Source organism: Myxine glutinosa, chromosome 4 (assembly GCF_964187855.1).
Source record: "Myxine glutinosa chromosome 4, kmMyxGlut1.1, whole genome shotgun sequence".
Taxonomy (NCBI): Eukaryota; Metazoa; Chordata; class Myxini; order Myxiniformes; family Myxinidae; genus Myxine; species Myxine glutinosa.
This window is the reverse complement of record NC_136264.1, coordinates 7047495-7062552: the sequence shown is the minus strand read 5'-3', so window position 1 is coordinate 7062552 and position 15058 is coordinate 7047495. Positions and strand designations below refer to the sequence as shown.

Genomic DNA, 15058 nt, shown 5'->3' with positions numbered 1-15058 from the left:
AATTATAATCAGTAGCCTGTGTGTGCTGGATCTATGAATGGTTCATATACTGCATAATAAATTATAATCAGTAGCCTGTGTGTGCTGGATGTATGAATGGTTCATTTACTGCATAATAAATTATAATCAGTAGCCTGTGTGTGCTGGATGTATGAATGGTTCATATACTGCATAATAAATTATAATCAGTGGTCTGTGTGTGCTGGATGTATGAATGGCTCATATACTGTATAATATATGATAAGGAGTAGCTTGTGAGTGCTGGTTGTATGAATGGTTCATATACTGCATAATAAATTATAATCAGTGGTCTGTGTGTGCTGGATGTATGAATGGTTCATATACTGCATAATAAATTATAATCAGTGGTCTGTGTGTGCTGGATGTATGAATGGCTCATATACTGTATAATATATGATAAGGAGTAGCTTGTGAGTGCTGGTTGTATGAATGGTTCATATACTGCATAATAAATTATAATCAGTGGTCTGTGAGTGCTGGATGTATGAATGGTTCATATACTGCATAATAAATTATAATCAGTGGTCTGTGTGTGCTGGATGTATGAATGGTTCATATAATGTATAATATATGATAAGGAGTAGCTTGTGAGTGCTGGTTGTATGAATGGTTCATATACTGCATAATAAATTATAATCAGTGGTCTGTGTGTGCTGGATGTATGAATGGTTCATATAATGTATAATATATGATAAGGAGTAGCTTGTGAGTGCTGGTTGTATGAATGGTTCATATACTGCATAATAAATTATAATCAGTGGTCTGTGTGTGCTGGATGTATGAATGGTTCATATAATGTATAATATATGATAAGGAGTAGCTTGTGAGTGCTGGTTGTATGAATAGTTCCTGTGTATCATGTTGGTGATCATGAGATCAACGCTTACCTCGAGAAAACGACTGAAAGGGGTCCGTGATTTGCTCGCTACCCGCACAGCCTCTTGGGCACTTGGAAAGTCATCAACGTAGGCAGAGTAGCAGCTCACGAGTGGCTCCTTGGAGAACTAGATCAATATGACCACAGGGGGTGAGCTGTTAAACTACCAGCAAGGTTTCATATGGTGATACAGGTAACAAAGCATCCAGTATTTCCATATTCATTATGAGCTGTCAGGCAGGATTTGAACCTGAGCCGAGCTATCAAATGTTATTCTGGTGTTTCGCATGCAGGGCGATCCATCAATGTATCTATTGGATGGATGTTAAACAAATGATAAACAGTGCAAACGAAAGATCCCATAATGTCCTTCACAAAGAGTAAGTGACCTATCTCCGGCACGGTCAACAAATGACAAATTGCTGCACTCCCAGTCGAGTATCCTGTGCCTGGCGGTGACCCGTTTAGGATCGGAACCATTGTAAAATAACCTGTGCATGGAGCACAAAACGAAAAAACCGAGCAAAATGAAAAATATGCAGACACGTGAAAACATGAAAGAAAACTCAATGACATGGAAATTAATGGAAAAAAATACACGCAGACACGTGGAAATATAAAAACATGCAGACACATGGAAATAGAAAAGCATGCAGACACGTGGGAATATAAAAAAACATGCAGACACGTGGAAATATTTAAAAACATGCAGACACGTGGAAATATAAAAACATGCAGACACGTGGAAATATTAAAAAACATGCAGACACGTGGAAATAGAAAAACATGCAGACACGTGGGAATATAAAAAAACATGCAGACACGTGGGAATATTAAAAACATGCAGACACGTGGGAGTATTAAAAACATGCAGACACGTGGGAGTATTAAAAACATGCAGACACATGGAAATATAAGAACATGCAGACACATGGAAATATAAGAACATGCAGACACATGGAAACATGAAGGAAAACACAGAGACATGGAAATTAATTTAAAAGGCTCTGCATATCAACTCAAGAGTGTGACGTATTAAAGATCAGAAGTGTGACGGATTAAAGTTCAGGAGTGTGACGGATTAAAGATCAGGAGTGTGAGGGATTAAAGATCAGGAGTGTGACGGATTAAAGATCAGGAGTGTGGCGGATTAAAGATCAGGAGTGTGACGGATTAAAGATCAGGAGTGTGACGGATTAAAGATCAGGAGTGTGACGGATTAAAGATCAGGAGTGTGACGGATTAAAGATCAGGAGTGTGACGGATTAAAGATCAGGAGTGTGACGGATTAAAGATCAGGAGTGTGACGGATTAAAGATCAGGAGTGTGACGGATTAAAGATCAGGAGTGTGACGGATTAAAGATCAGGAGTGTGACGGATTAAAGATCAGGAGTGTGACGGATTAAAGATCAGGAGTGTGACGGATTAAAGATCAGGAGTGTGACGGATTAAAGATCAGGAGTGTGACGGATTAAAGATCAGGAGTGTGACGGATTAAACATCAGGAGTGTGACGGATTAAAGATCAGGAGTGTGACGGATTAAAGATCAGGAGTGTGACGGATTAAAATCAGGAGTGTGACGGATTAAAATCAGGAGTGCGACGGATTAAAGATCAAGAGTGCGACGGATTAAAGATCAGGAGTGTGACGGATTAAAGATCAGGAGTGTGACGGATTAAAGATCAGGAGTGTGACGGATTAAAGATCAGGAGTGTGACGGATTAAAGATCAGGAGTGTGACGGATTAAAGATCAGGAGTGTGACGGATTAAAGATCAGGAGTGTGACGGATTAAAGATCAGGAGTGTGATGGATTAAAGATCAGGAGTGTGACGGATTAAAGATCAGGAGTGTGACGGATTAAAGATCAGGAGTGTGACGGATTAAAGATCAGGAGTGTGACGGATTAAAGATCAGGAGTGTGACGGATTAAAGATCAGGAGTGTGACGGATTAAAGATCAGGAGTGTGCCAGATTAAAGATCAGGAGTGTGACAGATTAAAGATCAGGAGTGTGAAGGATTAAAGATCAGGAGTGTGACGGATTAAAGATCAGGAGTGTGAGGGACTAAAGATCAGGAGTGTGACGGATTAAAGATCAGGAGTGTGACAGATTAAAGATCAGGAGTGTGACAGATTAAAGATCAGGAGTGTGACGGATTAAAGATCAGGAGTGTGACGGATTAAAGATCAGGAGTGTGACGGATTAAAGATCAGGAGTGTGACGGATTAAAGATCAGGAGTGTGACGGATTAAAGATCAGGAGTGTGACGGATTAAAGATCAGGAGTGTGACGGATTAAAGATCAGGAGTGTGACGGATTAAAGATCAGGAGTGTGACGGATTAAAGATCAGGAGTGTGACGGATTAAAGATCAGGAGTGTGCCAGACTAAAGATCAGGAGTGTGATGGATTAAAGATCAGGAGTGTGACAGATTAAAGATCAGGAGTGTGAAGGATTAAGATTAGGAGTGTGACGGATTGAAGATCAGGAGTGTGATGGACTAAAGATCAGGAGTGTAACGGATTAAAGATCAGGAGTGTGACGGAATAAAGATCAGGAGTGTGACGGATTAAAGATCAGGAGTGTGACGGATGAAAGATCAGGAGTGTGACGGATTAAAGATCAGGAGTGTGACGGATTAAAGATCAGGAGTGTGACGGATTAAAGATCAGGAGTGTGATGGATTAAAGATCAGGAGTGTGACGGATTAAAGATCAGGAGTGTGACATCCCATCATTAACACTGTGAATAGCTTCACGTGATATCCCATCATTAACACTGTGAATAGCTTCACACGATATCCTGCAGTTCACAGGTAAGCATTGTTTCGTGGGAAATCCCACCAGCTGCATAACATGGCATCCCTGCCAGTTACTGTACAGAATGAAAACATCCACAGTATCCATTTGTGAAATTAGCAGTCTCCCTTTTCCGCATTGAAACAATGGCACGGCATGCATTCGCCGATTTTCACCGGCATTCACGGGATTTTAATCGACACTCGGCGACATTCGCGGTTTTTGTCTCGCCATTTCCAGGACTTTCATCGACCTTCGAAGATTATCGTCGACATTCTTGGGATTTGCCTCACCATTTGAGGATTTTGCCTCGCCGTTCACGGGTTGTTTCTCGCTATTTACGGATTTTCGCTATTTGGGAACCAATCCCCCCTTTTCCATTGAAATAATGCCCCCACATTCGTGGTTTCACAATTCGCGGCATTTCCCAGGAACGTATCCCCCGCGAATAGCGGTGTCCGGCGGTACGTCATTCCAATAGTCGTGTACGTGCTCTCTTTTTCTTGTTCTTTCTGCAATCTCCAATAACATGCATGGACTTTCAATACGTTTATAATAAATTTCACTCCAACTCCTTTTATCATCAGCCTCCTCCCTCTACTCAACATTGACAGTCTGCTCTCCATCCATTATCATTTTCCCCTCTTTTTAACCACCCAAGGCAATTCCTTTACACTTTCCACAAAACTTCAGCATAGAAGTCCCATAGTCTGGTCGACCGTGGGAATATGTTTTCACTTCTCAATTTGAGAAATCGTCACTCCATTACCAAATCTTTAACCCCAGTGAAAAAAGTGGCTCAGTCTTGTTAAAGTGGCTCAGAGAGCCTCCTCAGCGCCGACGAGTCTGACATTTCACTCAGGCCGACTGGCACGGTCCGCAAGCAGCCATCAATCAACTGGACTGGTCTCCCATCTCTAACGCCTCTGACATCAATTCTTCCTGGGAATTCTTCCAAAGCAAACTGCTCTCTCTCTCATGCACAGATTTATCCCATCTCGTCTTCAGTTGTCTTACCCTTCCTCCCGTCCATGGTACACTGAATCTTGTGGTGAGGCAGTTGCCCTGAAACAACTTGCCTTTGCGTCTTGGAAGGCAAATCCAACTGAAGGCAATCTCAGTTCCTTCCACCAAGCTCGAAACAAGTGTGTTTCTACCCTCAGGAGTGCCAGGAAGCACTATCTCTCCACACTCAAGATTGAACTCTCAAACCTGTCTCCTTCCTCCAAATCCTGGTGGCGTCTGGTCAAATCCGTTTCCGGTGTTTGTTCCCCCTCCATCCCCTCCCTTACCTCAAATGGCTACACAGTTGACACCGCACGTGACAAAGCCGAATGCCTCAACTCTGTGTTTGCCTCAAAATCTTGTGTCCCAAACCCATCTCTCTCTGTTCCCACCTTTCCCAGTCGAACCCAACTGCTCCTGGACTCTGTGTCCTTCTCTCCTGACAAGGTGGAGAAGTTTTTTATCAAACCTCGACTCTGATTCTGCAACTGGCCCAGATGGCATCAGCCCTCGGGTCCTAAAATCCTGCTCTGCCGCTCTATCTCACCCTCTCTCTGTTCTTTTCACCCTCTCTTTTGCTCAAGGTCATCTGCCAGCATCTTGGAAATCAGCAAACATTACCGCTTTACAAAAAAAAAGGTGCAAAAACAGATCCTTGCAACTACAGACCAATCAGCCTGCTCCCAATTATCAGCAAAGTCATGGAATCCATCATTGCTTCGGATATCAAATCCTTCCTCTTCTCCAATGGCTTGATCTCTGATCATCAATTTGGATTCAGCCCAGGTCATTCTACTCTGGACATGTTGCTTCTGCTGTCTCAACAATGGATGGAGGTCCTCAATGCCAAACAGGAAATCAGAGCTGTCTCACTTGACATATCATGTGCCTTCGATACGGTCTGGCACCCAGCTCTGCTCACCAAACTCACCTCCTATGGTATTCAGGGAAATCTCCACTCATGGCTTGCGAATTTCCTCTCTGGTCGTAGGCAACGTGCGGCCCTGAATGGATTTCTCTCATCTTCCCTTCCTGTTCTGGCTGGAGTTCCCCAAGGTAGTGTTTTGGGCCCTGTGCTATTTCTGGTCTTCATCAATGACCTCTCCGACTCTCTGGAAAATCCTCTCTATCTCTTTGCTGATGACTCCACTATCTGCTGCTCCATTCCTCATCCCTCAGATCGGCAGTCTGCAGCCTCCTCACTCTCTACAGACTTGGACAAAATCACAGACTGGTCAAACAAGTGGAACATGTCTTTCAATCCTGACAAATCTCACACTCTTACAATGTCTCTCCGAAAGGACCGACTGGACAACCCTCCCATCTACTTTCTCAACAATCCTCTCCAAGAAGTTCTGTCGCTCAAGCTTTTGGGTCTTACTATCTGCCATGATCTTTCTTGGGAAAACCACATTTCCAAGCTGGCCTCCAAAGCCAGTCGCCGAATGGGCATCCTCCGTCGTGCGAAGTCCTTCCTTGGCACACCTGAGCTCCTCACCACATACAAGGCTTTCATCTGCAGCTCAATGGAATACTGTTCCCCCCTCTGGGCTGGTGCTCCTGCCTCACACCTTGCTCGGCTTCACGCTGTTGAGGCCAAAGCTTTCAGAATCATTGGAATCTCCTGCGATGTAGTCAACTCCGAGGGCCTTTCACTCACTCACCACAGGCAGGTTGGTGGTCTTTCTGTCTTCTACCGACTCCTCTCCAGGCTTGCTCCCCCAGCTCTCTCTGTGCTCTGTCCCCCCAATATTCCTTCAGGTCGCACAAGATCTGCCTGCAACCCTCTTATGGTTAAACTGCCAAAGTCTAGGCTCTCTGCTCACCTTCTCAATCTTTTCTACCCCCGGTAATTCACCCCAGAGTCCTTGCAGTGTTCATATGTTTTATTCCTCTCCCACCTCCCCCCAAGTCCTCCCGATGTCCCTGCTCTCAAATGTTGTGTTTGTGTCCTTCCCCCTCTCTCCCCATCTTGTCTGCCGCTCCCCTTGTTTTTTGTGTTTTGTGTGTCGGTTTGTCTTTTTGTGTGATTAATGTTAGCTCTTTCACGAGCCTCGATCTTGGATACAAAAAAAAAAAAAAAAAAAGTCCTTGGTGTCCTTGTGTTTTATACTTCTCCCTCCCGCCCCCACCCCCCCTTCCCACGCCTCCTCCCCCCAAGCCCTCTCCCTTCCACACATCTCCCTGCTCTCAAATGTTGTGTTTGTGTGCTTCTCCCCTCTCTCACCATCTTGTCTTCCGCTCCCTCTTTTTATATATTTTGTTTGTCTGATTGATTTGTTTGTGAAGTAAATGTTAGCTCATTCACGAGCCTCGATTCAGTATTTAAAAAAAAAAAAAAATAAGCCTCAGTGAAAAAAAAACAAAAACATGTCCGGCACCAGCAACGAGGCAAATGGATGATGCAGACATAGATGCAGCAATCGACAGAAGCCGCATCGTAAACGAACATGAACCACTCAAGGTTTTGCCTTCAATCAGCGTGGGGCTGGAATAAAAGTGCAGTGAAATCAAGCAAACAACAACATTGACAATGATTGCTTCCTCATAATTTGCTTAAATGTTTAAAGGAAATGATAATGTTGATAATAATTTTGGCATCAACGGAAATTAAATAAATCTTTCAGTGGTAGCCAAGGGTAGCCAGAGGCAGCCAAGGGTGGCCAGAGGCAGCCAAGGGTGGCCAGAGGCAGCCAAGGGTGGCCAGAGGCAGCCAAGGGTAGCCAAGGGTGGCCAATGGCACCGTCCATGCCATCTCTTCACTGGAGACAATGGATCAGGAAAACTTTTCTTTTCCAAATGTAAGTGTATGATTACACTTGATGTACAAGTAACAAACATAGCTTGAGCCAAGTTGCTTGAGACCAGATATTAAATGTGTGTTACATATCAGAGTACATATGTTGCATGTTGCACATGTACATCTTATGGTTAGTATTTCAGATGGGGCGAATGGTGTACAGGTGTACAGCACAAGGTGATAAGAAAATAAGCTTGGTCACTTCCTCACCACATCACTGAGCAGGTCCCCAATGGTGGCTCCCGATTGCCATGTTTGTACACGCTGTGTCAGTCGTGCCAGAAAGGCCTGATGATGATTCAACAAGTCTGGAACATGGTGGAACACGTGGTCTACAAGTGCTGGATCGCACAGGGCGGCATGCTCCGGAAGTTTTAACGGCAGCAAGTACGCCTGTAACAAGATAAGGAGATTCACGTGACGGAGGGCAGATTCACGCGGCGGAGGTCAGATTCACGCGACGGAGGGCAGATTCACGTGACGGAGGGCAGATTCACGCGACGGAGGGCGGATTCACGCGACGGAGGGCGGATTCACGCGACGGAGGGCGGATTCACGCGACGGAGGGTGGATTCACGCGACGGAGGGTGGATTCACGCGACGGAGGACAGATTCACACGACGGAGGACAGATTCACGCGACGGAGGACAGATTCACGCGACGGAGGACAGATTCACGCGACGGAGGACAGATTCACGCGACGGAGGACAGATTCACGCGACGGAGGACAGATTCACGCGACGGAGGACAGATTCACGCGACAGAGGACAGATTCACGCGACAGAGGACAGATTCACGCGACAGAGGACAGAATCACGCGACAGAGGACAGATTCACGCGACAGAGGGCAGATTCACGTGACAGAGGGCAGATTCACGCGACAGAGGGCAGATTCACGTGACAGTGGACAGATTCACGTGATGGAGGGCAGATTCACGTGACAGAGGACAGATTCACGTGACAGGACAGGCAGGGCATGATCAAGCATAAAGAACAAGGGGCAGTATTAGAAAAGCCCTGTCATTATTAGAGGGTGAGGCAAGATGGCAGCAAAGCAAATACACATTTAAAATTTGGATTAAGTGCTTATTAATCATTTATTATTTGTACACATGTGATTTACATTGGAATTCATGATACATTTTCCCACCCAAATGTTAAACCTTGAAATATTTTTTAAAGCAACATTTCTACCGATTTGGGACAATTACAAAAGTAAGATACTAAGTATGGCTTCCAAACTTTATTTGGCAACTCATGGCAACAAGAAAAGGTTAACTTGAGAGACATTAGACACGGATGTTAATGAAACACAAAGAAAAAAAACATTGGTTGACAATATTAAAGCAGGAGACATTTTTACCCGTCGTCGCTTCGCTTCCGCATTTAATCAAGAGACACCATGTTGTACTTCACAAACATTCTGCTCCATTCACTCTATCATTTGCCCAGGGACATCTTCCACGTGCTTGGAAGTCAGATAACATCGCCTGCGTCAGCCAACGTCTTCTTCTTAATGGCCACAAAGACTCCCATCTTGTGGGGTTGGCCGGGGTTAGGGAAGTTTGGCTCAAGTCTTTCACAAACCAGCTGGCCAGGCCTGACGTCCGATGAAGGTTAGGGCACGAATTTGTAATTTGGCGTTTGTGCTGGCAATAACTTGCCTACTCTTCACGAAGGACACCGTGGAATCCTTAACGCCCACCGACGAACGCCGGCAGACAGGACACCAGTTTAACGTCCATCCGAGGGACGAGGACACATTGATGAATCGCTCTGCCTGTAAATCACCAGGATGGCGGTTCATAGCTGGGTCAGGATTCAAACCCAAGCTGGACAATTCAAAGACGAGTGCTCGTACACCTCTAGGCCATCCTGCCAGCACATACACAGGACTGATTGGGGCTTTTACGATTTACATCTTCCTGTGACTTTAAATACAAGTATTTTAGAATTTATTGGAGTAAACATAAATTGCATTTCCAATGTTTTAACCCAGGCCCAAACAAATTAGGAGTAAAATATCTTTAATGGTAACTGATCTGCCGTGAATGAAAGATTGGTAGATTGGTTCATATTTATTTGCCTACAATAAACAAGTTCATATGATACAATGCTCAAAATAACGCTGAAAATCAGGTTTTAGAATAATTACATTTTAAATACGAACAAAATGCATTTGTCCATCGTACAAGATTTTATTCAAGACGATGGAAAAGACTTTTTTTTTTTTCTTTTCTTTTTTTGGATGCAAGATCGAGGCTCGTGAAAGCGCTAACATCAATCACACAAAACGTCAAACCGACACAAACCGACACATAAAACACAAAATAAGGGGAGCGGTTGACAAGATGGGGAGAGAGGGGGGAAGGACACAAACACAACATTTGAGAGCAGGGACATCGAGAGAACTGTGGGAGGGAGAGAGCTCGGGGGGAGGTGGGAGAGGTATAAAACATATGGACACTGCAAGGACTTCCAGGAAAGAAGTTGGTATTTCGAAAAATGTATCTGGGGTGAATTAGCGGGGGTAGAAAAGATCAAGGTTTTGGATGGTGGAAGATAAGAGATGGTGGTGAACAGCTGTTTTAAAGACCTGGAGGGGGGAGTGGGATTGAAGGGAGTGGGGGAGTTTGTTCCAGAGGCAGGAGTAAAGGGGAATGAAAGAGTGAAGGTGACCAGAGAGCCTAGATTATGGCAGTTTAACCATAAGAGGGTTGCTGGCAGATCTTGTGTGACCTGTAGGAATATTTGAGGGACAGAGCAGAGAGTGAGCTGGGGGAGCAAGGTCGGAGAGGATTCGGTAGAAGACAGAAAGACCACCAACCTGCCTGCAGTGAGTGAGTGAAAGGCCCTCGGAGTTAGCTTCATCGCAGGAGATTCCAATGATTCTGAAAGCTTTGGCTTCAACAGCGTGAAGCCGAGATAGGTGTGAGACAGGAGCACCGGCCCAGAGGGGGGAACAGTAATCCATTGAGCTGCGGATGAAAGCCTTGTATGTGGTGAGGAGCTTAGGTGTGCCAAGGAAGGACTTCGCACGATGGAGGATGCCCAGTTGGCGACTGGCTTTGGAGGCCAGCTTGGAAATGTGGTTTTCCCAAGAAATATCATGGCAGATAGTGAGACCCAAAAGCTTGAGTGACAGAACTTCTTGGAGAGGATTGTTGAGAAAGTAGATGGGAGGGCTTTCCAGTCGGTCTTTTTCGAGAGACATAGTAAGAGTGTGAGATTTGTCAGGATTGAAAGACATGTTCCACTTGTTTGACCAGTCTGTGATTTTGCCCAGGTCTACAGAGATTGAGGAGGCTGCAGGCTGCCGATCTGAGGGATGAGGAATGGAGCGGCAGAGAGTGGAGTCATCAGCAAAGAGATAGAGAGGATTTTCCAGAGTCGGAGAGATCATTGATAAAGACCAGAAAAAGCACAGGGCCCAGAACACTACCTTGGGGAACTCCAGCCAGAACAGGAAGGAGCGCTGAGAGAAATCCATTCAGGGCCACACGTTGACTATGACCAGAGAGGAAGTCTGCAAGCCAAGCGAGGAGATTTCCATGGATACCATAGGAGGAAAGTTTGGTGAGCAGAGCTGGGTGCCAGACCGTATCGAAGGCACGTGATATGCCGAGGGACAGAGCTCCGATTTCCTGTTTGGCATCGAGGACCTCCTTCCATTGTTGAGACAGCAGAAGCAACATGTCCAGAGTAGAATGACCTGGTCTGAAACCAAGTTGATGATCGGAGATCAAGCCATTGGAGAAGAGGAAGGATTTGATATCCGAAGCAATGATGGATTCCATGACTTTGCTGATAATTGGGAGCAGGCTGATTGGTCTGTAGTTGCAAGGATCTGTTTTTGCACCTTTTTTGTGTAAAGCGGTAATGTTTGCTGATTTCCAAGATTCTGGCAGATGGCCTTGAGCAAAAGAGAGCGTGAAAAGAACAGAGAGAGGTTGAGGTGGAGCGGCAGAGCAGGATTTTAGGACCCGTAGGCTGATGCTGTCTGGTCCAGTTGCAGAATCAGAGTCGAGGTTTGACAAAAACTTCTCCACCTTGTCAGGAGAGAAGAACACAGAGTCTAGGAGCAGTTGGGTTCGACTGGGTAAGGTGGGAACAGAGAGAGATGGGTTTGGGACACAAGATTTTGAGGCAAACACAGAGTTGAGGCATTCGGCTTTGTCACGTGCGGTGTCAACTATGTATCCATTTGAGGTGAAGGAGGGGATGGAGGGGGCACAAACACCAGAAACGGATTTGACCAGACGCCACTAGGATTTGGAGGAAGGAGGCAGGTTTGAGAGTTCATTCTTGAGTGTGGAGAGATCGTGCTTCCTGGCACTCCTGAGGGTAGACCACACTTGTTCTGAGCTTGGTGGAATGAACTGAGATTACCTTCAGTTGGATTTGCCTTCCAAGAGGCAAAGGCAAGTTGTTTCAGGGCTACTGCCTCACCACAAGATTCAGTGTACCATGGATGGGAGGAAGGGTAAGACAACTGAAGACGAGATGGGATAAATCTGTGCATGAGAGAGAGCAGTTTGCTTTGGAAGAATTCCCAGGAAGAATTGATGTCAGAGGCAGTAGAGATGGGAGAGCAGTCCAGATGATTGATGGCTGCTTGGAGACCGTGCCAGTCGGCCTGAGTGAAATGCCAGACTCGTCGACGCTGAGGAGGCTCTCGGAGAATGGCCAGAGAGATGTCCACTTTAACAAGCACATGATCAGAAGAACCGAATGGAGCAGAAGAAGAGCAGCAGACATTTGCAGGGAAGTTTGTCATAACCAGGTCTAGAAGAGAAGATACTCCATTGACTGAGATCCGGGTCAGGAAATTGACAGATTGTGTCAGGCCCAATGAGTCACAGAAGGCCTTTGCTGAGGTGCCATGGCTGGTGAGAGAGGAACGTACACACAGCCAGCTGGCATGATGACAGTTGAAGTCGCCACATATGAGGAAGAGGGAGTTGGGATGAGTTGATAGAAGTTGGTCCATGTTGTCAGACAGCGACATGTAAATGGAGTCATCACTGTTTGGAGGACGGTACAGAACACATATGAACAAAAGGTGGGAGCGGAGAGGAAGCCGTAGCCAGAGGTACTCTTCGGGGTGGGGTGGAGAGAGGGCAGTGCAAGGAGAGTGAGGCAGAGAGTTTTTGATCAAGATAGCAACCCCACCACCAGGACGAGGCTCAGGTCTATCATACCAGAGGAGGGAGTAACGAGGAAGAGATATTAAGGAATCAGAGACATCTTGAAGGAGGAAAGTTTCTGTTAAGCAGATCAAGTCTGGATTGTCAGAGGCAACCTGAATGGAGAGATCAATCAGGTTTGAGCGAAGGCCTCGGATGTTTGAGGTCCATATCGTTAATGAGGAGAGAGGGGGAGCATCGGGTGCAGGAGAGGGGAGGGGTGGGGTAGGAGCAGATGAAGGATCGGCGGGGGAGGTCAGAAGAGCAGTTAATAGCGTGTCAGAGATTACAGAAGAGTTACAAGAAAGGGAAAGATGCGGACGAAAGGTTTGATGGTGATGGGATGAGGCACAGTGAGGGGTTCTTTGAGGGGGGACAGAGGAAAGTAGATGGTTGGGGGAGGTGGAGGTATAAGATAGAAGGGAGATGAAGTCGGGAGGAGGCAGCTTTGAGAAGGTGGTGGGAGGGGGAATAATTGGAGAGGGATGGTAGGGGGGGAGAATTGGAGAGGGATGGTAGGGGGGGAGTTTTGAAGGGGAGGGGTTAGGGGGTAGTTTAGGATGGGAGGGGCAAGGGGGTAGATTTGGAGGGGAGGGGGGAGTTTAGAAAGTGGATGATTAATGAAAGACGAACATTTATAATAAAATGGGTTTGTTGTGATTTTCAAGTTAGCGATCCATTTAAGAACGATGGAGGAGGGGTGGAATGAATGAGAATTTAGAGCATGTAGTGATTTAGAATTATAAGAGATTGAATATTTTTTTGAAGTAGAATGAGTTGGAGAGGAAATTGAAAAGAGCCTTTTAAATAGGAAGAAAAACAGCATGTTGTAATATACAACCGAATAAAACACTGCGGGGGAAAGTTTAAACATATTTAAACAGAACCGTGAAGAACAATCTTATATTCACAAAAATACCAACGGGGAGAGGGCTGAGAGGGACAATCACGAGTCACGTGAACAGGGCAAAATATGTCAGCAAAAAGAACAGGGCAAAACAGATCTGGGGAATGGCATGAAAATGGGGGTGAAATGGGGGTGAATCACGTGGTCGAAGAACGAACGAACAAAAAGAACAAAGAAGGAAATGTTTTTTTGTTTTTTTTGAGTTACGATTTTAAACAAGGAAGTATGGGGTGAAAAGACTGGGAAAAAACTGAGAGAACGAGAGTAGCAGAACGAGTAGAACGAGTAGACTTGAACGAGACGTAGTAATACGAGTAGAACGAGAGTAGAGAGAACGAGTGGACTTGAAAAAGTAAGGGGGGAAAAATATTCAACCCAGATGGGACTTAAACCCACAATCCCCAGCTTGGGAGTCTGATGCTTTATCCATTAGGCCATTGGGCGAGCACATTCGATTTTTGTAATAATATTTTAAAGAGTTATAATGTGTGTGTATATGTATAAATATATGATATTGTTGCGGATCTCAAAACGTCGGCCTCCCCCTTTTCAAGGGGGGATTAATCCCCTTGTCCTTTTACTGGCCGACGCGATCCCGGGGCTATGACGTTCCTTCCGGTCGGTGTTAAATAGGGTTGTTGGTCGAATTAGTCCTATTACCTAAGGACTAACACCGACCGTGAAGCAAGGAAATAACCCCACCCGAACCACGGCGTTAGTGGACACGCCGAGCAAAGCGAGCCGCGATTCGGGCCATTAACAGTGACTAAACCCGACTCTAAGCGGTTGTAATCGTGCCACGCTTACCCAATTGAGAAATCACTGGAACGATCAGATTAAGAGGAAAACCAAGAAGAACAGGCAATTTATTTACAATTGTACCATTAGAAGAGGAAAAGAAGAAGAGAATGTACAGGGAAGAGGAAGAAGCAGATACACAGGGCAGCCTTATGCAGTCTTATACTTATTCCCTGGACACGGGCCCATTCACGCTCAGACTCACTCTCAGACTCACTCACACGGGGTTGTAGATGGTCGGGTTGAGGGTCTAAGGGTCCACAGCTCGTCCGGTCCCGACTTGTACTGTGCAGATGGTGGAAGACGGCAGGCAGCTCTCCCCGTGGTGTAGGCGTGAAACGGACAGTTATATATCGGGGGATCGGTACGTGGCGATTATATATCGTACGTAATACTTGTACCGGCACCTTTACACGTGCGCCGGTATCGCTGGGTACAAATACGCCGTTTCCCCGATGATGTTACCAAGCGCCTTTCACCAACGTCCTTCTGCACGCTGCAGTCCTCTGCAAATGCGTGCGGCGCGCCAGCCCTTTGTAAAGCGCAATCAATCAATCAAGGCTTGTCACCACGCGTCTCTCCCTCTCGTAACTCTGCACACAAACCAAGCCTCAACTCAAACTCTCTCTCTCGAGTGCCTGCCTCTCCCTGCTCAAAATAGT

General features: G+C 45.8%; 1 protein-coding gene across 1 annotated transcript in view; it reads right to left on the bottom strand.

Annotated features, from left to right (window-relative positions):
* Window positions 1-15058, bottom strand: part of LOC137424370 (rho guanine nucleotide exchange factor 17) — a 375708-nt gene that overhangs the window by 264702 nt on the left and 95948 nt on the right. The window contains exons 3-4 of the mRNA XM_078775397.1: window positions 7716-7898; window positions 909-1025 (exon numbers count right to left, since the gene is read on the bottom strand). Of these exons, the coding sequence (XP_078631523.1) occupies window positions 909-1025; window positions 7716-7898 (300 nt within the window). The remainder of the gene's footprint in view (window positions 1-908; window positions 1026-7715; window positions 7899-15058) is intronic.